Genomic DNA, 26,167 nt, shown 5'->3' on the forward strand with positions numbered 1-26,167 from the left:
TTGTGTACTCCATTTAATAATTAGTGCACAGAATTTAGTGATTTGTGCTCTTGAATTATAAATGAACTTAATAAAAAAATGGTAATACATTCATGCCATAATCTTGTATGCCCCTTTCACATTACATATCCTCTCAACATACCCACTATATGGTTGGATTGAATAGTTTTATTTTGCCCTTGGGATGAGATTTGTGTATATAAAGTACTTTGGCTGTTCAACACAATGTTGTGTTGTAAAATAAAAACATACTTACATTTACAAATAAACCAATACATGAAATAATTTAAGAAATAATGAAAACTCAACTAATCATTATGCAATGATTTTTCATCATATTTATTCTTATAGCAAAACGATTTCATTGGAGTTGTGCAGAAGCAGAGAACATCTGTGGCTGCAATAATTTGATTTTATCCAGCCATCTATGGAATTTATGTCAATTACTCATTTGGAAAACAGGTTGCTTTCTCAAGATAACAAATTACTGATCCCATTATGTAGAGAATACGGTTATCTGATATATATTATTTTCAATATGACAGCATGCACATATGCTATTGTTTTACCTACCGCACTATCTGATTTGAATTGATATCAGGTCCAGAAGATTCAGAGTGGGGATAAATAATGTGTTTCTTTTAATATAACATTCAGTCTTCCTCATTTAACACCTCAGGGTGCAACTTTACAGAGGAATGCATTTCAGACAGTGATCCTGCTGACATTGTTAATTTCACCAAATAATATGAGGTATGATGTTTGCAGAGGTTTTGGTTTAAAAGGAGTCTGCACCAGTTTGCAGTTAAATTGAAAGCTCATACACAATAGCTGTTGTTTCATTCATTATGGAGTCTTTAATTGCAACAATTGTGTTTTTTTCCATTTATTATACTGTATATATATACAGTATAATGATATAGAATGCTCATGTATTAAAGTAGTAGTCATGCTTTGTGATTCAATCTGCAGTACAGTGTAAGAAAACTTTGTAATTTCAATACAAAAGAAATGATTTCGGACAAGATTAAAGCTGAAATGTGATCGGAACAACCGAGACCAAAGCTACATTGGAAAACGAAACACATTTAAAACCGCAAAGGCTCATAGCAACACTGGATAATTTGACAATGAAGTCTGCAAATCTTTCTATTAAAACAAATCTGTTAAAAACAATCTGCTAAAACTGATCTGTTGTGAGGTAATGAGGAAGTGTCTTGATTTGAGCAGTGACAGAATTAAGAGGTGTACACTTAAATAATATACACACAACACACCACCAAAATTTGGCATTATAACATTTGTTATAATCATCAGTCCAGTGTGATTAATGTCTGAACTGCTGCCCTCTACAGCTCAGGTAGGCCAGGCATGGGGAACTGACCAGCGAAACCCTCCACCTCTGCCCTGATTTCTGATACCCGCTGCTGGAACTTCTCCCCCTGGGCCAGCGCCTGAAGGAACTCCTTCAGAGTGGCTTTGGGATCCAGGCTTCTCTGCAGCTCCAAGGTCAGCGCAATACCTGCGGGAGGAAGGAGAGCAGGGAGGGCTTTCAGATTGCAATTTCATTTATGTGTAACCATATTTTGTTTGAGTGGATGGCTCTACATGTTACGACAGCCTCAGTTGCCTGAGCTACGGAGAAGAGGCTAATCAGAGGCTTGAATCAGAACTGTAACAAACTCACATCGCTTCATCTGAACAAAACACCGCCAGAATGTCACGGTGAACTGATCAAAACTGTACAATATGACAATTTCTTCAAGGGAAATCTTTAGCAGTAGGTACCACAGAAATTTAAGCTTGGTGACTGGACTTTTTTTTTTTTTTTTTTATTACTTAAGTTGTAGTTGACTTCTCTTATGTTTTTATGTAAAACCAACTTTAATATTAGACAATTTAAAAGTAATGGAATGGCTAGTATCAAATCTGGCTAGCAGCACTTCTTCTTAATTAACCCTTTATATCTCGTTAGTTTAATCCGTACAAAAGAAAATGTAAAAATGATAATTTGTGGTTTTACAGGGTGAATGGAGCTAATTTCCTGACAAAGCCTGACAAAAAAAACAAAATCTGTTTTACAAATGCTCTACGATTCACTAACAAACACAGTGTGGCTTGCAAATACAAAAACAACATTAACAAACTAATGCATTTTGTTTTGCAAATACAAAACATACCTATCAAACAAATACACATCATATTTCTTTTTTTTTTTGGGCCATTTTGCCTTTATTGGATAGAGACAGTAATAGTTGTGAAAGGGGGAGAGAGAGAGGGTATGACATGCAGCAATTGGATTCGAACCCCGGGTCACTGCAATAAGGACTCAGCCTTGGTACATGGGACACCCGCTCTACTAGGTGAGCTACCAGGGCACCCCATACACATCATATTGCTACTTCATAATCAAATATGTCTTACTGGTAGGGCTGACCCAAATGCTTCTGAGCTTCGACCGTTGACATGGTATTTGTCCTCCAAATCACTATTTGAATGCTTATTTTTTTTCTCTTATATAAAGAGTATGTATAAGTATAATAATAATAATGTATAAATCCCAAAACAGCCCATGAAATAAGGACAACAAATTATTCAGAGTAGTTTGCCCTCCACAACAGCAGGTGGCACTATTGGGCAATATAAAGGTACAAATACAATACAATGGTAGAGACAGTAAAAGGTGGAGACTGAGGCGCCACAGGGCAGAAGAAAACAAAAGGAGGGACACAATTGTATTGTTCCTGGATGTAAAATTAGTTTTACATGTTAAAACCAAGGACAAAACCGTGCATTTCAGAAAGTGACGCTGAATCGGAGATCAGTAACGTTACTGCAGCGCTGGCTAGTGACACTGAAAGAGCCCTCCGACAGGCACCGAGTCCAGCTGCAGCTGTCCGTCTCTCCATCTCCCGTCCTCTCCCGTCCTCTGATCACCTGTCGCTCCTCCTCTGCTGTCTCATTCAGACCGTTCAAAGACAGGGTCGCCAAGAAAATAAACGCTGAAAGCACTACTTTATTCTGCAGCCCGCATTATAGTGTTTGTTGACATGTAACTTGGCGGTAGTTTCTGCTTTTTGTAGGATATATGTTTTTGTACTTGTAGGACATATTTGTTTCTGAAGCATTAGAAATACAGTATGATGTGTATTTGTTTGAGTGGTATGTTTTGTATTTGCAAAACGAAATGCCTTAGTTTGTTTAAGATGTTTTATATTTGCAAACCACACTGTTTGTTAGTGAATCATAGAGCATTTGTAAAACAGGTTTGGTGTGTTTGTTTAGTTTTGGCAGGAAATTAGCTCCATACAGGGTGTTAACTTCGGTCAGCTGCACATAAGGGAGTGTTTGATACTCAAAGGATAGATTTTAGGGTGGAGTATGACTTAAAACACCAATAATCTAATACCTTGACACCCCCTCAGTGGTCTGGTCACCTCAGTTCAAACATATTTCTCAGAGAATATCTTGTCAATTATAGCTTCTTTTTTTTAACCTCTTCCACTCCACCCCTCTTTACCATTGATGCATTTTTCACATCTTTTTAAGGGGGGTCAGGGTGCAGATAGCAGGTCAACAGTAGATGTCACATAGAAGTGGTGTACATCATCTGAAAGCTGGGAACCTGAAGATTAAGGTTTTTCTAGTCATAAATCAGAAATAAATTTTAAAAAAAAGTATTAATTCATTAATACGAGGCCTTTAAAAGATTACCTCTGTGAATGAACTCGGCAACCTTCTTGAAGTCCTCATCCATCATGCCTCTGGAGGTCAGAGCTGGAGAGCCGAGCCTCAGACCACTCGGGCGCAGAGCACTCTTATCCCCTACACAAACACATGTATGTGAAAATGTTAAGAATGGCACTCTGTAGGGAAGAGGGCTACATCCAAACATACATTCACAGAGAAAAGGGATAGACTACTTTTGCCTCAAGATTACTCACACTAGGTGCAAACAAAACTGCATGTATAATATCATATCAGTGCTAAAACACACACACACACTATACCTGGACAGGTGTTCTTATTACAAGCAATAGCACAGGCTTCCAAAACTTTCTCAGCTCGTCCTCCATCACTTCCTTTGTTGCGCAAGTCCAGCAGGATCAGATGGTTGTCGGAGCCGCCTACACAGGAAGAGAAAAAGAATATTAGAACTACATAAGACTATGAAGCTATTAACTGCTATCGGAAATCTGCTATTGAGGCCCCTTTTCATATACCATCAGTAAAAGAAAACACAGACATCAAGCATGGTATGTCATCACCCTTTTTTGGGGGATATATGGATGTTTAAGTTAATGTGACGTTGGCATTTTCAACCCTAAAGAAGTGTACTGTATATTCACTGAAGATAGAAAAACATTTTCTAATTATTTTTATGACATGGCATCTTGTAATTAGAAGAAAACTATCTACGGTCGACATCTTTTAATTATGAAAAACATGGTGCATGATGAGGAAAATTATCTTTTGATTACGAGTGCAGACACGATCAGTCGGCCCTCGTAGACCACTCGAGAAATATCAAATAGATCAGAGTGTGCTTTTTGTCTGAACAGCACAGAGGGATTTAACAAACGCATTCAAGATGCCATACTAACTCAATTTACATTATTCACTGAATTATACTCAAAATGCCTCAAATTAAGGAGGAAATGAAAGGCAAGTTTAATCAGTTCTTGTCATCATTTTCTTTGTGGTAAATGCAATTTGCTTCTCTACAAAGGCAACTGATATTCTAGATACGTTTCATGTCAATGTGTGTTTGTAGAGTGGCACCGTGGCACGTACCAGTGACAATCTTGTAGCCGTGGTCAATAAGGGCACTGGATAGAGCTTTGCAGTTAGCAAGAACCTGTAGCTGGTAGGCCTTGAACTCCGCCGTCATGGCTTGTTTGAGAGCTACAGCAACACCTGCCAGTGAAAAACATGACCTAAATGAGATAGATGCTGACGTACTTGAATGGCAATCAAGATGAAACTGAGAGGACAAAATCAAAAAGGGAGAAAAATGATGATGTGTACCTGCAATAGCGTGGTTGTGTGGTCCTCCCTGCAGCCCTGGAAACACAGCCTGATTGATTAAAGACTCCAAGTTATACAGAGTCTCCTTCCCCTTGGCATCGACACTCCGCACACCTGGAGGAGGGAAATAAAGAGACGGAGGGAAGAAAAATTAAAAAAATAAAAAGGTAGAGAAACCACAGAGTACAAATATAGAAAAAAGAGCATTGATAAACAAAGCAAATGGTTTGTTTTGGCAGAAGCATCATGTTCCATTTCTACCTTTCCTGTAGAAGATGAGTCCAGCGCGGCAGCCACGCAGCGTCTTGTGTGTTGTCGTGGAAACGATGTCACAGTAGTCAAAGGGTGAGGGCACCACTCCAGCAGCCACCAATCCACTGATGTGAGCCATGTCTCCCATCAAATATGCACCATTCTCATTAGCGATCTGCTTCAGGCGGCCGTACTCTAGGTTGCGGGAATAGCAGCTCGTTCCTGGAGAAGAAAAAGACGCAGAGGTGAATGTGATTTTTTTCAGGTTCTTTGGATATTCACTCCTCATCATTTCACTGATTTGTTTTAAATGTGTGAGAGTAAAATAAGTACCTGCAATGATGAGTCTGGGGTGGAACAGCCGAGCGTTTTCTTGCAGTTTGTCATAGTCAATGTAGCCAGTTTCTTGATTCACCTGAAAACAGAAGAACATGTCATTAATATACCAAAACAGCTGATATAATGAACATAAGAACACAGCGATATTTAAAAAGGATTGTACTTTAGGATTGTGAGCCCATTAGACTGAAACAACCTGAAAACACATTGAGTAAAAACATCTTTATTAATTTTTTACACACTGTGCTTTGAACTAACATCTGATTTTATTGATTCTATACACATATTCCCCCCCACCCCCTCATTTGTGCTTTAATCCGCCAACAACAGATTTTGGATGCATAGTGTCAAATAAAAATCGCAATCATCAACTTGCTATGTACTTGCTCAATATCGTGGGAAAGCTAATCTGGAATCCAATTATAATACAGTAATAAAGCATGACCAGTAAGGTTCATTAATTGCCATTTCTCCAAGTGATATTCCAACCTTTTTCCCCCGTTATTATATTCATATGCAACACCATTTAAATTAGCCAAATCTATATTTTTAAGAAACGTAATGTTGTCTGGATTACATTGTATTTCAACACATCAGATATAATGTTCACACTGAACTGGTGATGGGTGAAATGATAAAGTAAAGTTGCCTACAGGAGACATGGATTGGATTACTACGAGGTTTTTTGTTTCAAATTTGTAAAGATTTGATAAATTTTTTTTTGTTTCCACTGTTTTTACTCCCCAATTGTGTCAAATTATGAGCCTTTTGTTCTCATTTCCAGCTCTCACGAGGAGCTGCAGGCCAATGCCATGTGCACATACCTGCACTAATGAGGACTAATCTTGTTCAACTTGGTCCAGGACTCAATAAACAAGAAGTAACTACTCCACACTTAACATGTGTTTCAGAAAGACACTTTTTAAGCTAGAATGAAGAAATTAAGACAAACTCCTGGTTTGATTTATACTCAAACACTTATCATAGATAAAGGATTTGGTGATGCTCACAGTCATGATTTAACTGTACATATTCTCAATCTATGCCGTTACTACTACTACCTCCACAATGGGACCATTGTGCCACAATTCTTATTTATCTAACAATTATTACAGTATATGCTATATTACATAGTGTACAGTTATTGTTCACATCTTTGAGAAATTTGTACCCATCTCTTTAAGACTTCCTGGATGAGTGTGTGTCAGTGTTAATTTAGTTAACGAAAATTATGATGAAATATGTTCATCAACGACCTTTTTTTCCATGACTAAGACGAGACGATGACGAGACGGCACCGACGTCATTAAACACCATCGGTGACGATATCAAACATGCGATATCGTTGACGAAAAAAGGGGAGACTAAAATGTAGTTTAAAAACATAAAAACTTTACCAGAATCTCTCTTTTAGTGATGCGCGATTGAACCGCGCATCACTAATGAGCAGTCAGAAGGACTCAAATTAACTGCAAAGCTGCATTCTTAATCATTTAACCTGTTTTTCATCAGATATTGAGATAAAGTTTTATGTGAAATAAGATTGACTACAATTACAGAAATGTTCAATATAATCTGATGACTAAACAGGACTAAGATTAAATAATAAAATCAAATGACAAAATTAAGAGAGGAAACATTTTGACTAAAATCAAATGACTTTTTGGTGACTAAAACTGGACAAAAATGTTTTGAGTTTTCGTCAACTAAAACTAGACAAACTATGAAGGATGAAAATTACTAAAATGTGACTTAAAGTAATAAGCATTTTGTTTTAAGACTAAATCTAAAATAGCTGCCAAATTTAACACTGTGTTGACAAATATATGTGATTGTTTTGTACCTTATATGGCATGGACTCAAAGAAGATGGACGTTGCTGAAATTTTCTTCTTCTCAGTCATGAAGCCGTGTGTCAGGTGACCTCCATCAGGAAGGTCCAGCCCCATGATCCTGCCATGGGGCTCCACAACGGCCGTGTAGATTGCAAAGTTAGCAGGGGAACCTGACAGGGAAGCATAAACAAAAATATGACAAAAAACAAGGAGTACAGAGGAGGAGTTTGAATGTCTAAATACTGCATCACATTAATCAGGCTCTACACAAAACATTAAAATAGTTTTATAGGTTTAATCACTATTTGATACCTGAGTATGGCTGCACGTTGACGCCCCATTTGTCTGAGTCCAGACCATAGGTCACTAGTGCTCTCTTCTGACAGAGTCTCTCCAGCTCATCAACATGCTCCGTACCACCATAGTACCTGAACACATGGATCATAATGATTATTACTTATTAGTTATTAGATAGGTAGGAGAACGCAGAATACACCATTTATACATTTTTTAATTATTTGATTAATTGTGGTACCTCTGACCGGGATATCCCTCTGAGTATTTGTTGTTCATGCAGGAACCCAGAGCCTCTAGAACGGCTCTGCTGGCAAAGTTCTCCGACGCTATCAGCTCCAGACCGTACGTCTGCCTGTGTTTCTCTTTTTTTATAATGGAGAACACCTAAAACACAAACAAACATTGTATTGTTCAAGCTAGGGCTGCACAATTAATCCCATATTAATCGTGATCACAATTTTGACTTTGGGAAACACTGATCGACATTTTCACAATTTTCTGACATTTTATAGCCCAAACAACTAATTGTTTAAACAGATTAATCGGAATGGACTGTAAAGTTATGACGTTGATGAAACAGGAACATTTTAGAAAAGCAAACATTAAATGTTTGCCGAGTAAACTTTCTGTTGTTGCCGTTACACAGGTTAGATCCAGTTTGCTCATATCAGCAAACTTCCTGCCTAGCTCCAGGGTTCACAGCGGCAGCACTGGGTCTGACCTGTAAAGTTTCAAAGTTTGCTCAGCAAACATCCTGCTGCTGCTGGTACACAGTTTAGACCAGCCTGATCTCACGGAAATACCTGAAATGACCACGACCTCTTAACAGCCCATTACCTGGTGGTGGCACGCAGTGTTAAAATTATGTGTCAACACCGCGGAAACAATGTCAGTGGAAAGTCAACTAGGGTCCTTTTTGACATGGTGGACACACAAATTCCCAGGTTCAACAGAAATACGCTTTAATCAAAGTCCGCGTAGGAAGGAGGTTGGGTGGTGGATAGACGGACGGGTCACCCAGGAGACCAGTGTATTCGTGTACGTGTGAAACCAAAAGTCAATGTTGACTTATTTTAAATTATGTTGACTACAAAAGTTAAGTTACTTAATAAACATACTTATTTGAACCCAAACCATGACTTTTTCTTTCCTAAACTTAACCGAGTAGTTTTGTTGCCTAAACCTAAAGTCTTTTATGTGGTGGCGGCACGTAAATTGTAATGCGCTGTTAAGAGGTTATGGCAACTGAATTAAATTTCATAATATTACATAACTAATAAATTCTATTTAAAATTATGCTATTCAGATTCAGTTTTCAATGCAATTATTCAAGTTGAGCAATTCAAATTCAAATATAAATGACTCAAATTCAGTTTCTACCATTAATTTATCACATGCAAACTATAATCGCGGTGATATCTCAGTCATCATTATTAAACGTCGGCAGGATGATAGATTATTATTTTATAGGGCTCATATTTAAGCAGACTTTACAAAACAGCTTCACAATTTAGAATAAAATGGAAAGATTATTGATACGTTGAGTTGTGATTTCAATGTTTTTTCAGGTATAAGTGCAGGGAACAACTAGCAGAACTTCCATGGAAGACCAGAGTGGGTCAATGAGGTGTTGAGAGTAAACTTGCATAGTTTACAATAAAACTATATTTATTATGTAGAATGCAAAAAAATAACTTCAATTTGGGACATTGGTTGTCAAGTCTGGGACAGTTGAAAGTAGACTTCAGGACAGTTGCGGGACACTTTGGTAAAAGTGTTAATTTCCAGCCATGTTCAGGAGACAATAACAATTTGTCATACAAGTTCTTTAGTGAACAAAATGTATAATAATTGGACTAAACAATCATGAAAATAATTTTTAGTTGCAGCTGTGAAAAATTACAATGTTTACACCAACCCCATCCAAAGAATAACTAAAAAATGTAAGCATTTCTTGAGAGGGCCATTAGTACTGCTGATCCCACTGAATCACCACAACATGGGCGTAAATAAGACCTTCTATTGTTAAAATCCAGTGAGCACAAACCTCCGAGTCGTTGACGGACAGAGGCTCCAGCATCATCTTGTTGTGTGAATCCCATGTTTCCTTGTTCACATTGTGGCCATTTGTTAAAGACATGGTTTCTCGGTTTCTCTGGTCACACTAAGTGGAAATCTAAAGAGGAAGATAATTCTTCATTTAGAGATATGAATCATAAAGACATAAAAACAATGTCCAAGTGAGACAAAATCTGTTTTTATTGAAAAGTTGAATAGACAACTCTGAATACATGGATGGAGTTCACAATGGACATTTACAAATGGAGAGGAAAACAGCATATGTTAACCATAAACTGGAATTATTTGTGTCACGCTGGGACAACTATGTAACACCCCACAGGCCAGATTTTAATTTTACAAATATATGATAGCATGATAATGAAAAGATCCAATCAGTGATCATTTGTTTCCTCGTTTAACGTGTCAAAAATATAATAAGTATTATAAAAAAAAATGAATATAATAAAAAATTATAATAAAATATATTATAAAAAAATATATATATAAAAAATATAATAAACAAAACATTTTATAGAAAGTATTGTAGATGAATGGGTATACAGTGAGTGCTGCTCCCATACAGATCCATTATCACAGTGCTAAGCCTCAGACAAAGGAGGACACATGCAGCAGTGATACTAACTAACTCACCAGTTAAACTTTGAACCACACAGACTGATAAACAAATGACCTGCAGACACTGTCCATAACACAGGTTATTAGGTAACTCAGATAACACCTTTCCTACTCTATGAAGTTTCCCCTTGTGTTTACAGTTAAGTCTTTATCTGAGGCTGGTTGTCCTGATGACAGAAGGTGAAAGTCACTGCAGGTCAGTCTTTAATCTGCGAAATGCTGCTCAACAGCTTCATATTAAAGAGACTTTAGATACCGTTATTTATCTGCTCTGCTCGACTGACTGAGTAAATGGAGGAAACGTTTGATTAAACTTACTAAAAATGTATTTCTAACCTGAGTTAATCTTCTTGGGAAAGTTACTGCCTGCCAAAATAAACCTTTCTATTGTGTTTACCTGTTAAACATTAACTAGTGGGTTAACTCACCAGTAGAGTGGATGTACTCCCGCTGCTGTCTCCTCCAATACAGGACTGAACAGCGAACACGGGGGCTGAACAATGAACTGATTTATACGGAGGATAAAGTCCGCCAAACTTTACACCAATCAGCTCACACCTTCTTCTTCTGGTGGATGTTTACTCAGCATATTAGGTGTATTACCGCCCCCTCTGGTCGACACTGGAATTACAGCTAACACCATGTGTAACATTATCAAAATAAAGTGTTATAAAGTAGGATAAAGCTGTGGTAATAAAACTGAAAGTCCTACATGTTATATTTTTCTCCCAGTCATACTGACAATACATTATTAATATTCATAAAATTATTTAAAAATAGAAATAAGGATGTATATTAATTAAGTAGTAATAAGGTAAACATTTATGTTATTCAAGTGAGATTAATCTCTGGAGGTCCTATTAAATTTTATATGATAGCAAGTTTATATATTTAGATTTGGTTTTTTTTGTCATTTGTTTTATTATTCATATTATTCAATCCACCAGAATTCTTGTATTTGCTTTTCCCCATTTTGTCCATGTATCTGTTTTTATGTTTTTAATTTTTTCCCGCTCACAATGTTGTTTGGTTACAATTACCCAGAAGTCTTTATAGATATTTAAATCCATATCCTCCTCACAAACACTAACCATACACTTCCACGCAACACACACACACTTGTCTTTTTTTGATATATTATTGTTATTGTTGTTATTATATATATCTTGTCCTAATTGTTTGTTATCACTATTATGTAGTCATATTATTTCTTTATATTAATCTTGTCTCTAGGTGGAGGCTTCAGATATGCCCAGTGTTTTTTTGGCTCTTCCTGCACTTTATATTATTCATTTATTTTTTTGTTATGTTGTATAGTCTTAAATTGTGCAAAATAAATAAACAAACAAATTTCACAACTGGGCCGATACATATTGCAAATTTCATAATTGATATAGATGTGGTTTATGTGAACTTTGGAAAAATTTTATGTCACATATGTGACATGTGGAAAAATCAAATTGACGTAAACATTTGATTGTATTAACGTTGAATCCATCTAAGTCATGAACTTTTTCATGTTGAATAGGGAGTGTGGGTGGGACATGCCTATTTTTCATAAAAAAATAGAGCAAAATTACATAATTCTTAGAATTTTGATTCACTTAAGACCGAAACGTTCCTCTGAGACTTTATACACACTGGCCCAGAGACTAAATCCTACCCTATATTCCTATCTAACACTTGATAAGTTCATCATCATCTTCATTTAAACATCTTTACCTTCAGTGTTCCTAAATTCTTTAGGGCCAGATTAACCCACAATTTATTTTTATTTATTTATTCATTTAACTGATCAGTTATGCTCCAAAGCTTCCTCTGCACTGCCACATTCAACTTCTACTATTCCAAAATAAACATCTGCTTTATTGACTCATCTCATTTTGATATCAGTGGATGCAACATGGACTCTTGCACCTGAGGCTGGTAGAACCTGCTCTAAACCAGTCGTTTTCTCACAGGGAAATAAAGAAATGTACACATTGTACTGGTTCCATCATATTAATCTGAAATATTTTCATGAGTCAGTTATATACAATGTAAGATCCCCCAAAAAACATAGTGGCAAAGCTCAGTTAGCAAAGTCAGAATTGTACAATGACAAGTAAACCATTATTAATGTCATGTACAAGATCATATTTTTAGTAGGGGTTCATTCCAAGTGTACGTGAAGACCGGTGTATTCTCAAGTGCAGCTTTACTTCCTGGAGGGATCAACGAGGCCATTATTCCATGCCAAAATATAAATATCCTCCTATCCACTGGTGTCTCCACAACCATTTTCCAAAATGGTCATATGCAATGTAATGTAGACATCATAGCTCTTCTTTTAAAAATAGTCAGATATATATTGTGCCAGTCCGTGAACATGTAAAAACGCCCCGGCATCATTTCATTGAGAGGGAGTTTATTCCTCTCGCCGCTGTTGCCGCTGCATCTTTTGCTGTAAGCAGAAAATAAAAGACAGACACAATCAGCTTGACGCACTGCATGGACGGGTATACAGAGGCAGTGTATTTGACTCTCTGTGTAGAAAGGAAAACTATATTCTGAACTGGCGGTTCACTAAGCCTCGCTCCCCCCCTTAGTTACTGTTACTATGCCTGTCAAAGTTTTCCGTTTTCACACATGAAATCTCTAGTCATTTTTTTAAATGTGGTGCTTCGATCTCAGACAGAGGTAAACAAAAGCAGGCTTCTCGTGGCTTTTTTGGGGGGCTAGGCGATAATTCAATATGACAACTTATCATCTTTCAATGGAATCATATCGTGATTAAATCATATATCGAGATATTGCGATACACAATTACGTCATCTAAATTGATAGGAAAAAAAAGCACATACTAACTGAAATTTCTTAGAAAATCTGATGTGAAATATTTTGAGGGACTATCATTTGAAGATTGAAACAAACTACGACAAACTACAAAATTAACAAACTGGACTCCAGAACACAATAGTGCATATAGTTCAGAAAATTATAATGGTGTAGAATAATGTGTAATGTCCACTTGCAACCCAAATGTTGGTTAAAATAAACTGGAAGTAGTGCTTTCCCAGCAGTGTGCAGGATTTTCTTCATTCATTCATTCATTCATTCATTCAGATTCCTTGTTCCACTCCTGCGTGCCTACACCCAATAATTCTGCTTATGGGAGCTCATGCCAGTGTGGTTAAATCAAACTATTGTTGTAATCTGATTACTCTGTATTTGTGTTTATCAGGCATGTGACATCAGTGTATAGCTGGAAATATTTATTCTATTTATTATTTATCATAATTATTTTAAATATTTATAAAAGGCTTTACCATGTAGCTATTTCATATAGACTATATAATTTATATATTAAGGACTAACTTTTGAAGCATTTGTTTGTAGAGAGGCACACAATCAATGTCGTTGGAATGATAAATAAAGTACGTGTGATGTCATTTTACCTCCTCCTGCTGCTCTGAGCCTCATTTTGAAGACAAGAGAACGCCAAACCCCCACATACCACAAGATAACATGTCAACAGTCCATGCTGACGTGCTCTATTTTGTGAAGAATACTGCAGTTTCTTCAAGATAAGGACAAGCTTTCATGTTCACATTAGGTAATACATTGTGTAGTGTTTTCCTGGCTTAGGGCCGTCAATATTTATACTCTGTATTATACAATCATCACTATATAATAAAAGTTACATTATTAAATGTTTTGCGTACCTTTTTTCTCTGCTTCTTTCTTTTTTGCCGCATCTTCTCTCTGTTTCTTGATAATGGCGAGGCGAGCGAGGTCGGCTTTGGCCTGGTCCGTCTTCCCGGCCAAGTGCATCTTCATGTAGCGCTCCTTCGCTTTCTGCTTCTCGATCTCCTCTCTGTGCCAGAGTGTGTGTGCGTGTGACAAGGAGAGGCAAAGTGTGATAAGGAAAGTCGTTATCAAACATGGGGAACTGGGAATTTATAGACATAAAACATAAACAAAACCAACCCATCAGCCTTTTAGTGTTGCATTGTTGTACATGCAGGGCTTTCCGTAGGATGTGACGCTGTGCCGTCATTCTCTTGTGCAGCACCGTCACACCTCTTTCAAAATATGCAAATAATATGCTTATTTAAACACATAACACTTTCACGTTTCTAGCACATAATGTACAAGACAGTAGAGCTGGTCATCAGCGCTCCACACTGCTCCAACTGTCATGGCATGCAACTTCTATCGTTAAGATGTTTTCAATTAATACTATATGTTTAAAAAGAAGTTCCCATTTAGCACTGATATGATGTGACACCAAACACACACCTCTCTCTCCTTGATAACTGCTTGGGCTCGTCCAGCTCAATCTGCGTCACCTTCTTGGACTTCTGAGCCGCTCTGTTGGGGTTCTCAATCTCTATCAAGCCCTCCACGCCCGCTCTCCTCCTCTGCAAACACATCACAACAGCTCATACAGATTGAAGTGAATGCTTTGAATATATTAGCAAACAATGATAATGCATGCTGAAAAAAAGTTACAAGGTGCTTCACAGGTGCACATAAATTACTAATAACAAATTATTATACTTTATGAATGTGTGTTTGGTAACAGAGCAAGCGAATGACAGAAACAGTGTGGCGGTACATCTGAGTTTTCGTCGTCGCTGTCTTCTGATCCTGATGCCGGTGGCTTCTCCTCCGCCGTGTCATTCTGAGCTGCGCCCCCTGCCGCTTCTGCTTCCTGCTCTTGCTATTACGCACAACACACAGGAGACTGTTATCAAACCAAGGCATCAGGTCAAACACATGAAGTTACAACAGGGAATACCTACACCACCTATGTATGCAGGTTTTTACTCCATTCAAACACCATGTCAGCTGCTTTCACCTATCAGGTCCTCTCTTCTGACTGGTGGAGAGCTAATGAGAGTCTTAGAGGGCACTCCGGGAATGTTAAACATCAAGATCAGTTACATAGTTTACTCTTTCCAATGTAAAGTTGCTATTGATTTGCATTTTGGGAAGTGTAGGATCCATATTTCCTCAACTGATCTCAACATGGCAGCCGGGTCACAAACTTTCTCATTTTACATCTAAACAGTACACTACAAGATGTTTCTGAAAACATTTGAGGCGAGAAATAGTTATTACAGTAACAGAATATTGATTAATATTTGATCAGCGCTGCCTAGTTTGACTGTTTGATTGGAGATTGCGAGTGATTGACAGCTGCTCAAAGGTGGCAGGCTCCAGCTCGGCTCTGATTGGTTGGTTTCCTCCTTTCTGTGAAATCTTGCAGATGCCATTATGAGCACTGGAGGATACAGAGGCACATGACTTTTTTCAGATTACCTGTCTCATGCACTACTGTCAGAATATAGTGACTGTTTTATAAAAATAACTTTTTTTTAATCATATTTGAACCAATTCTGCCCCCTGCTGCTCTAAGTACAGTACTTGAGTAAATGTACTTAGTTGTATTTTTTGCCACTGCAGAGTGGAACATGAATCAAACAGTATTTGGATGTAGACTGACTCCACTAACCTTTTTCCTTTCCTTCTCTGCCTTCATCTGGGCGTCTATCTCATCAGGGCTGGTGTACTGCCGCACCCGACCCTTGTGGCCACCTTTCCTACCTGCAACCATGATGAAAAATGACATCACACACAGATTTGCATACACAGTGGGGTATTCTATATATATAATATAATTACATTATATATATATATATATATATATATATATATATATAATATATATTATATTATATGTTATATAATATAATATATATAATATATATATAATATATATATATATAATATAATATAATTATAATATATATATATTATATATAATTTATATAATATATATATAATGTAATTATATTATATATATATTATATTATATTATATATATAATATAATTATAATTATAATTATAATAATAATAATATATATTATATATAATATTCTAGGGGTGAAGAACAGCAGCCAGGCAGGTGTGAACAGAAGCAGTGCGGCTTATAAACATGCTGTCAGTGCTTGTTTAATGTTTAATGAACAACACACAGATATGTAAATAAGAGCAGCATGTGGCCTGGAGCTCTGCCGGTTGTTGGGCAGCTAACAGACAGATCTTTTAATACATCCAAGCTAACAGCAGGTTCACAAATCTACAAAAACTGATGTCAACACAATGTAGCATGTTTTAAGATGATTCTTACCTCCTTTGGGCATTTTGACAAACGAATCCTTTATTAAAAAACTCTCTAACAACTAAACAGTGACAGAAAACATAAGTGTCAAAACAGCAGTACGAGCTGACAGCTGGCTGCAGGGATGAGTATCAAATACCCTGAGTAGTCCAAGGATCTGCCTGTCAACAAATCTTCAATACAAGGCTTTTTTTTCAAGCATTTAGTAAACTTATTTGCTGCTATAAACTAAATGATGTAGATGTGTCGATATAATGCACAGTTGTTTGACTAAATGGCGTAAATGATTAAATTCAACAACCTAAATCATGTTGTTTACCTTAAGGCAATATGCTAGTGTGCTAAAGTGATGCAATATGCCAGGAACGACAGAAAGACACCTGCTTTGCTTTTTATTTAAGCAAAACATGTGTTAACTGATCTAAATAAATGTTTCTATAAACGTAAATAGTTAGTTTAAGAGAAGATAGAAGAAATGCTGATAAATGGAGTATGTGTATTTTGGCATGGTGACGTCACTTGAGGGAGGAGAAGGAGAAATAGAACTAATATATATAATAATAACTGTACTATAGCTTGCTAAGACTGCATGAGAGGTATAGATGTATTATTCTGTTGGGTTCCAGCACACGAGGGGATGAAAGGGAATGAGTTTGCAGATAAACGAGCAAAAAGTTCACGGCAAAATGAAATAACAGTACCAGTTCTACTTGGGAAAGGAGAAGGAAAAGCGGTGATTAAAGGTCCCATATTGTAAAAAGGGAGATTTTCATTTTTTATTATAAAGCAGGTTTAAGTGATATATATACTGTGAAAGTATCAAAACGCTCAATCCACAGATAAATACACAGCCCGTATTCAGAAACTGTGCGTTTGAAACAAGCCGTTAGGATTTCTGTCCATTTGTGATGTCACAAATATACAATATTTAGACCATTTCACAGTTTTAAACGTAAACATTCTAAATGTGTCCCAGGTTATTTCCTGTTGCAGTGTATGCGAATGACATCAGCTGACAGGATGTAAACATGGACCCAAGCTGTTTCCTAGCAACGCAATTCCATTGAAATGCATTAAAACGGAGCATTTCAGACAGAGTGTAAATACAGGTATATTCAGACAGACAGTATGGGGAAAATAATGTCTTTTTTGAACATTAAAGCATGTAAACATGTTCTTGTAGAATCCCAAAATACAAGCATGAACCTGAAAATGAGCACGATATGGGACCTTTAAAAGGGAAGGAGTGGAGATATGGCAGAAAAGACGGGAGGAGGACCAGAAAGGAAGGAGATATTTCAGAATACAAAAGTCGGTCATAACAAAGAAATATAAAGAACGGAACAGAAGGGAGGAAATCATCATAACAAGACTCAGACTTGCGGATTGTGGTGTTAAAGAAAATGTGCAGCGTATCCTAATTCATTTTAAAAAGTATGAGGCTGAAAGACAAAGACTACAGGACCAAGTCAGAGAGGAGGGATGGGACTGGGATTTGATGGGGATATGGGGAACAGAGGGTGAGGGGGTTGAAGGCACCAGGAAGGCAACTATTAATAATATTATTAATGTTCTATTAATGTTATTAATGTTCTTAAGAGACACAGGATTGGTGGGTAGAATTTAAGAGTAGCAGTAATGTGTAAAATGACATGATGTTGTTTATGGACTTGTCATGGACAATAACAAAGAACATTCTCATTCTTGGAAAATTTTATTTGCACAAATCTAAGTATATGAAAGTGAAACCTATAGGTTAATGTGTTTCATTCTGAGTTTCTTTTTTACATAAAAGTCCTTAAAGTCATGAAAAACAAAAATGCATTTAAACTTCTTAACACAATAGAAGAATATGAATTACAGGTACAGCCCTATAGCCCTTCATTTAATTTATTATTATTTTCATGTATAATTTTACATATTTTATTTGTTCTTGTTCTGAATGCACCTTGTCCTTTTACTTTAATGCAATGATCTATAAGCCATGTTGTTTGTACATTTTGCTATACATGTTTGTACATTTTGCTATACATGTTTGTACATTTTGCTATACATGTTTGTACATTTTGCTATACATGTTTGTACATTTTGCTATACATGTTTGTACATTTTGCTGACATGATGCTACACACTCTTGTCCAGTAGGAGGCGGTATGCAGCTTAAAGCTGGTTGCAATCCGCCAGAAACTGAGAGAAGAAGAAGAAGAAATGGACCCCTGGTGACGTGAAATTGAAGCGCCTGAGACGAGTTCGCAATACAAAACGAAAACACGGAGAGCTTTTTGTTCTGTATTTTGTATAAAACAGAGCAAAATGCCGAAAGTAAAGAGGAGTCGGAAGCCTCCTCCAGACGGCTGGGAGCTCATTGAGCCCACTCTGGACGAGCTGGATCAGAAGATGAGAGAAGGTGAGCTGGTAGAAGATTATTACTGTTGTTCAGATGCTCCTCACAAACACCTGGCCGTCGAGCTGCAGACACAGCACGGGCTGTGAGGGGAAACATCAGCCTTCACCTCCACTTCTCTCTCAATGTTGATAGATCTTTTTTATGTTTTGTTTTATTTTACAACTGATTAACGCTGGGTGGTGTCAAGAATCAAAAGAACAGCTACAGGTCAAGCGGTTAGTTCAGTGAGATACTATTGTTGATTCTGTCTTCTGATAGGCCAGATGTCTCAACATGTGTGATCATATGACGTTAGATTCCATTTTCCATTGAACTGGGCTCTGCCACTTAGCTCTAATTAAGGGAAACCTTAATGCTAATGTATACAGTTGTACTTAAGACAGAAGTCTGCTTCCAACTTTGTGGTAACAGTTTGATAGATAGTAACTTTATTGGTCCCGAGGGAAATTCAAGACCAAAACGACCAATAAGTCGACTAAATGACTAAAGAAATCTTAGTCGACTAAAGAAATCTTTGTCGACTAGGACCAAAACGACCAATTAGTCGACTAATTGACTAAAGAAATCTTAGTTGACTAAAGAAATCTTAGTAGACTAAAGAAATCTTAATCGACTAGGACCAAAACGACCGATTATACGACTAATTGACTAAAGAAATCTTAGTTGACTAAAGAAATCTTAGTCGACTAAAGAAATCTTAGTAGACTAGGACCAAAACGACCGATTAGTCGACTAATTGACTAAAGAAATCTTAGTTGTCTAAAAAAATCTTAGTAGACTAGGACCAAAACGACCGATTATACGACTAATTGACTAAAGAAATCTTAGTCGACTAGGACGAAAACGACCGATTAGTCGACTAATTGACTAAAGAAATCTTAGTTGACTAAAGAAATCTTAGTAGACTAGGACCAAAACGACCGATTATACGACTAATTGACTAAAGAAATCTTAGTTGACTAAAGAAATCTTAGTTGACTAAAGAAATCTTAGTCGACTAGGACCAAAACGACCGATTAGTCGACTAATTGACTAAAGAAATCTTAGTTGTCTAAAAAAATCTTAGTAGACTAGGACCAAAACGACCGATTATACGACTAATTGACTAAAGAAATCTTAGTTGACTAAAGAAATCTTAGTCGACTAGGACCAAAACGACCGATTAGTCGACTAATTGACTAAAGAAATCTTAGTTGTCTAAAAAAATCTTAGTAGACTAAAGAAATCTTAGTCGACTAGGACCAAAACGACCGATTATACGACTAATTGACTAAAGAAATCTTAGTTGACTAAAGAAATCTTAGTAGACTAGGACGAAAACGACCGATTAGTCGACTAATTGACTAAAGAAATCTTAGTTGACTAAAGAAATCTTAGTCGACTAGGACCAAGACGACCGATTAGTCGACTAATTGACTAAAGAAATCTTAGTAGACTAGGACCAAAACGACCGATTATACGACTAATTGACTAAAGAAATCTTAGTTGACTAAAGAAATCTTAGTTGACTAAAGAAATCTTAATCGACTAGGACGAAAACGACCAATTAGTCGACTAATTGACTAAAGAAATCTTAATCGACTAAAGAAATCTTAATCGACTAGGACCAAAACGACCAATTAGTCGACTAATTGACTAAAGAAATCTTAGTCGACTAAAGAAATCCTTTTGTAGAAGGCTGGGGAAAATGCCCCCAAGCAGAAGCACAGAGCGCTGACCTTAACCACATCCAACACCTAAGTATTCTCATAGGAGTGGAGGCTGTTATAGTAGCAGATGTATATATTCTATAGTATGCATTACATATTTAGTGCTATTCCCACCTGGCCCAGAGAAGCGTTTTAATTACCCAAGCAGGTGCACCACTGATATTAATTCCTGCTTACCAAAGCTAACTTTCCTGATTTTCCTCTGTGTCCCAGCTGAAACAGAGCCTCACGAGGGAAAGCGGAAGGTGGAGTCCCTTTGGCCAATTTTCAGGCTGCATCATCAGCGGAGTCGATACATCTACGACCTCTTCTACAAAAGGAAAGCCATCAGCAGAGGTCAGACCGAGTTTCCCCTCCACCAACTACTTCACATCTAATGTTTTCCCATTTCCTCTTTTCTTATCCTCTTCTGTCTACTTCAGCATTTATAATCCTTCCTTAAATTTCAGCATGACATATTTGGTATCTCAGGAAACGTGTTTGAATAACATTTTATCTTTGCACAAGTTTGTTATGACTTCCTCATTTCCCCATATATAAGTAACAATTGCTTGAGAACATTTCAAGAGTCCCTAAGACTTTGTTTAAGATGTTCGTTGAGTGCTTTTGCCCCCCTGCAAGAAGCAATTTTCTTTTTTTGTATTATTTTTGTATTTGCACATGACCAAACATTTGAAACCCAATCATAGTTTATACGAATCATACTAGATGCCAAACCAGTGTTCGTCTTTCTGTGTGTTCTCCTGACAGAGCTGTATGAGTACTGTATAAAAGAAGGCTATGCAGACAAGAACCTGATTGCAAAGTGGAAGAAGCAGGGCTACGAGAACCTGTGCTGCCTGCGTTGCATCCAAACCCGAGACACCAACTTTGGAACCAACTGCATCTGCAGAGTCCCCAAGAGCAAGCTGGAAGTCGTAAGTCTGACAGAATTTTTGTGATTCTCACTAAAGTTGTTTATTTTAATCATCAACAATCCCAGTGAGAGCTTATTGTATTAAATATGTGTTAAGGCTACGGTTGCCCCCTCTGTTTTACATTATTCCTGCTGATGTCTGTACCGACATGAGTGCAGACAGTACACACTTGTGATAAAGTAATGCCACAGTGATGCCACAGGGCTCACTAGTCACTGTGTCGATGTTCATTAATCATTGATATGCTTTGTGCGACACCTACGAGGAACCCTCTCCCAAGGGAAAAAAAACTATGAGCTAAACACTTCCATCAGCACGCTTAACGTTCACAATGACAATGCTGATGTTTAGTATGTATGGTTACTATGTTGAGCATACTATGTTCACCAGAATGATTTAAATTTGCATTATCCCTTCATTTCAAGACATAAAAATCAACTGCAAATATTTGAACAGGTTCTAAATGTTAGAAACCTCTAGCATCAGCGAGTGCCAGTTATTGTAGTAATATTTTAAGAAATAGGATTTAAGATTTAGAAATGGGAATTGTCCTAAATAAAGTGACAGTTATCCAGTTACCTTCCTAAATGGTGACATTATGGCTCATAAGATGGCCTGTTCTTTCCCTGTGTGTCTTTGTGATCTGAATCAAGCTGTTCTTTTTCTTCTTCTCTGCAGGGAAGGATCATTGAATGCACCCACTGTGGATGCAGAGGATGTTCTGGCTAAGTGCAGTTTTTGGACATCCGGTCTATTTTCCGTTGGGCAACAGGGCTCACCCAGCTTCCATCTGTGCATTATCATAACCCCAAAGCAACGTTTGTCTTCATTTCAGTCAGAAACAAATCACTGATATCTTCACCATCATCCTCAGTTATAGGGGGGGTCAGTGTTTGGTACTTTTGAAAACAGGGGAGCAAAGGAGAATACACTGAGAGGGGCCATATTTTATTAATTACATCTGTTTTTCCTCTGTGTTTTTTTTTTTTTTTTATAAACCTAACTAAAGCCCTCAACTCCAAATGCTCAAAGTAGGAAGTTGAGGTTAGCCGTTTCTGGATCAGACCTATCATTCCTGCTAGTCAAACCCACTGTGAAGGTCATTTTAAAATCTAATGCTTTTCATTTCATTTGAAAAGGGCTGGGAGGGGAGTGAGTTTTGTTCGGAAATGTTGTTTTAAACCTTAAAACTTTTTCTTCATCATTGTTCTTGTAGTGTAATTTTAAATAAAACAATTCTGATTTACATGCTGTTTTTTATTTTATGATGCAGGTAAAGTGGGAGTTCTAATGAATTAAAAAAAAAGACCATTATGGACTGTAGAGTTACGAGGTTGTTATATAAAACTCTGTTTGCACTGGCCTGTTGCATTCAAACTTAGACATTTAAATGTGTTATTTATCTTAATTTTTGCCATTGTAAAGGGATTTATTGTGAGAAAAACATCATACAGTGAGATTTAGGCCGCACCGTGGTTAGCTGGCATTTTGTTCACCCTCATATTATCATCCCGACGAGTCCTTCCAGAGCATAACTCTCTAGAAGGTTGAAGAGTAGTTTCTAACTATGCATGAAGTCAAATGTCTATCTTTCATTTATGTGTCTGTATATCTGTTTTGATACAGAAAGGTGACCTCTGTGCATGCTCAGTTCCTTATCATAAAATGAGATTTAGGTGTTTGGGGAAAAGGCTAAAATAATGACATTGGTATGTTTTGACTAAAATATTTGCCTTTGTATGTCTGAGCTTTGGCTTCATGAAAAAAAAGCACAATTCCATTGAATTTCAGAGGAAAACAAGATCAATATTCCCAAATTCAATCGTTACTCTCATCGTCTCCTTTTCTTAAATATTATGGTTCACTATTCTAGGTTAAGAAACAAGTCGCTCTCGTTGACCCTGCTTCTATGTTTTTGTGCCTCAGCGCTGGTGACGGCCGTGGCCGTGGCCATGAACACGATATCTCAAGAACACAAGGAAGGAATTTCTTAAAATTTTGCACAAACATCCACTTGGACTGATTGGATTTTGGGGGTCAAAGGTCAAGGTTACTGTGACCTTACGTCCATCCCAATCTTGTGAAGGTGTTATCTCAGGAACACTTTGAGCAAATGTCTTCAAATTTGGCACAAACATCCACTCGGATTTGAGGACGAACTGCTTAGAATTTGGTGGTCAAAGGTCACAGTCACCTCACAAAACACGTTTTTAGCCATAACTCAAGAATTCATGTTAACTGACAATTTAACAGGATAAAATGATGAAGTGATGACATTTTGGACAGACATACTGTAGATGTAAACTGCAACTTGACTGGTTGGCGGAGGCATACAGCCGCAAGGCGGTAATTCTAGTTTGACTATCATATAAAGACAATAACTCACATCCCAAAGCAGATTCTTATTCAGTATATTTATAATTCATCATTATCAATGTTGCCACAACCAACAGCCAAAACCACGGTAGCGACTCAAGACAATAAGTAGGATACGGTTGTAATAGTATAGGACGAGTTGTTCTAATGGGGAACTGCATATACTCTTCAGTTCTGTCATCTCAGCTGAGGCCTATCTATATTACAATCAGGTAGTTTCAGTTTTTATCATTAAAGTTGGAAAAGCCCACCTGTTTGCATTATGAGTTCCACACATTGGCTCTATTGTAAAGAGCGAGCAGTGTTGTTGCAACCCTGCTCTTGTATATTACTTCCACCACCTTCTCCTCCCTGCTGCTCCAGCAGGGCAATTAGTTGATTTCACAGATGAGCATTTATTATTCACGACACCTCAAATGCTCACACATCCGTCATCGCTGAAGCAAGTCACGCAGACACGAGTCTGTTGGGAGTGTTTGACGTTTAATGATGATCTGTAGGATGCATCTTCCTCCAGTATCTCACAGTGAGATTCACCATGATCACCTATAACTCCTGCGTTACCCAGGCACCCACGCAAAAAAAGTTAAATGGATTCAAATAATTTAATGGAACAAAAGAATATCATCAACATTTACATAAAAGCGTCAAGACATTCACAACGTGCTTTATTAAAATCACTGGCGACGACGGCGTCTCACGGGGCCGAAGTGAGCACGACACCCCCCTCGTGATGAGACACAAAAGGTGGTGGACATGATATGGCAACATAAGGACACTGAGTGACGACATGTTAAGCACACTGTGGTATGGCTTATTCAGGTTACATTCACCTTTTTGCATTAGAGGGACAAAACCTAAAAAAAATGTAACATCTTTGCAGTAAAATGCGTTATTCATAAAAAATAAAAAGACAAGGCAAAAAAAGGAAATATCAAACTGAAATAATACGTTAGGTGGAATTAAAAATGTGAGGTTGCCGTTAGTTAAAAGAATATTCCATAAAAAAAAAAAGTGCAGCCATGATCCTACATTGTTTGACCTTTCACATTAAAACTCTGACCATGCAGTCACACAAGTACAGTTACCGTTCAAGATACAGATTTACAGCTCCATCACTGACGCCACAGAATTAGGAACAGTAAAATCTAAAATACTATCAAAAGACGCTTCTTCAGTGTCGTACCACTGGCCGATGTGACAGAACCTAAAATATTTCGTACCTCCAGCATCCACCAGAGAGAAAATCGGGGCGTACTCAGCATGATGGTTATAATCCAAGTAATAAATACAGAACAGTTTTGTTCATATCTCACATTCAGCAAGGGTTGTTCACAAGAAAATAAATAATAGGCAGCTGTCCTAATTCAAGTGTCAAGCTTAGAGTTTTGCTTTTCATGGCACAGGAAATCATTTTGTTCCCCATAATAAAATCTTTACAAACACAACACCACTATCTCAGCCACATCCCCTCAAACTCTTCAGCATCCTCTCCCGACTCAGTTCATCCGAATACAACGAAACAGAAATATTATCAACACGGTGATTCACCCTGGCACAAGACAGTCTCATGCTGACACCACGACACCCTCACACAACTTTAAGACAACAGTGAAATTCAATACATTTAGGGTTAAGTAGCTTTTAAAAATGTTCCTGACCGTGTGAGTAACAGCCATGAAAATGCTCGCCAGCACTTAATAGTAGCAGCTTTTGGCTGCCGCTGGCCCGTACACGGGTGAGAATGTATTGTGGTGACGTTATTTCTGGACATGCAAGTATCACGTGGGGGCCCACTGGATCTATAATTCACACAGCAAAACACGCTTCCTCATGCATCGCAAACCTGAAAGCTGGGAATGTTTACTCCATGAAATGGCAAAGCTACTCAGCAACAATCCATCATCGTGTCTCTATTTGGAACAAAACTATAGGAATGTGTGTTGAAATTGATTCACAAAAGAATTATAAAAAAAACAGTTGGGCTTTTGGAAGTTATGTGGTAGTTTTAAAGAAGAGAGGCATGTCACAAAACCAGCTGTAACAAGCTTGCGCGGTGCTAATAAGGTTTCACGGACAGATTCAGAGAGACGTCTGTTCTCCACAAGCAGAAAATGTCAGCATATGGGAGTTTGTCGGAA

The 26,167-nt window shown here is 37.4% G+C and overlaps 3 protein-coding genes across 5 annotated transcripts; 1 reads left to right on the plus strand and 2 right to left on the minus strand.

Annotated features, from left to right (window-relative positions):
- Positions 1–313: 313 nt before the first annotated feature.
- Positions 314–11,002, minus strand: shmt1 (serine hydroxymethyltransferase 1 (soluble)). Its single transcript, XM_074655393.1, has 12 exons — positions 10,876–11,002; positions 9,798–9,926; positions 7,989–8,134; positions 7,766–7,881; positions 7,463–7,623; positions 5,614–5,695; positions 5,290–5,502; positions 5,029–5,142; positions 4,795–4,917; positions 4,011–4,127; positions 3,715–3,825; positions 314–1,522 (listed from the first exon to the last, which is right to left on the minus strand). Exons 2-12 carry the CDS (start codon positions 9,888–9,890, stop codon positions 1,350–1,352), a joined length of 1,449 nt encoding a protein of 482 aa, XP_074511494.1. The 5' UTR covers positions 9,891–9,926; positions 10,876–11,002; the 3' UTR covers positions 314–1,349.
- A 1,293-nt stretch (positions 11,003–12,295) lies between these two features.
- Positions 12,296–16,785, minus strand: pdap1b (pdgfa associated protein 1b). 3 transcript variants are annotated; one of them, XR_012596595.1, is made up of 7 exons: positions 16,627–16,785; positions 15,948–16,039; positions 15,048–15,152; positions 14,729–14,850; positions 14,417–14,511; positions 14,152–14,303; positions 12,430–12,890 (listed from the first exon to the last, which is right to left on the minus strand). XR_012596595.1 is itself a non-coding variant. In XM_074655394.1 (6 exons), the coding sequence occupies exons 1-6, from the start codon at positions 16,637–16,639 to the stop codon at positions 12,835–12,837; spliced, it is 540 nt and encodes a 179-aa protein (XP_074511495.1). In that variant the 5' UTR covers positions 16,640–16,784; the 3' UTR covers positions 12,296–12,834. The 3 variants fall into 3 exon arrangements, 2 of the variants coding, with proteins under 2 accessions (XP_074511495.1, XP_074511496.1); XM_074655394.1 differs by lacking the exon at positions 14,417–14,511 and having other exon boundaries at positions 12,296–12,890; positions 16,627–16,784; XM_074655395.1 differs by lacking the exons at positions 14,417–14,511; positions 16,627–16,785 and having other exon boundaries at positions 14,990–15,152; positions 15,948–16,045.
- A 2,021-nt stretch (positions 16,786–18,806) lies between these two features.
- bud31 (BUD31 homolog) lies at positions 18,807–22,896 on the plus strand. The gene is made up of 4 exons (XM_074655396.1): positions 18,807–19,024; positions 20,947–21,069; positions 21,484–21,650; positions 22,329–22,896. Exons 1-4 carry the CDS (start codon positions 18,931–18,933, stop codon positions 22,377–22,379), a joined length of 435 nt encoding a protein of 144 aa, XP_074511497.1. The 5' UTR covers positions 18,807–18,930; the 3' UTR covers positions 22,380–22,896.
- Positions 22,897–26,167: the final 3,271 nt, after the last annotated feature.

This window comes from Sebastes fasciatus, chromosome 13 (assembly GCF_043250625.1).
Source record: "Sebastes fasciatus isolate fSebFas1 chromosome 13, fSebFas1.pri, whole genome shotgun sequence".
Lineage (NCBI taxonomy): Eukaryota > Metazoa > Chordata > Actinopteri > Perciformes > Sebastidae > Sebastes > Sebastes fasciatus.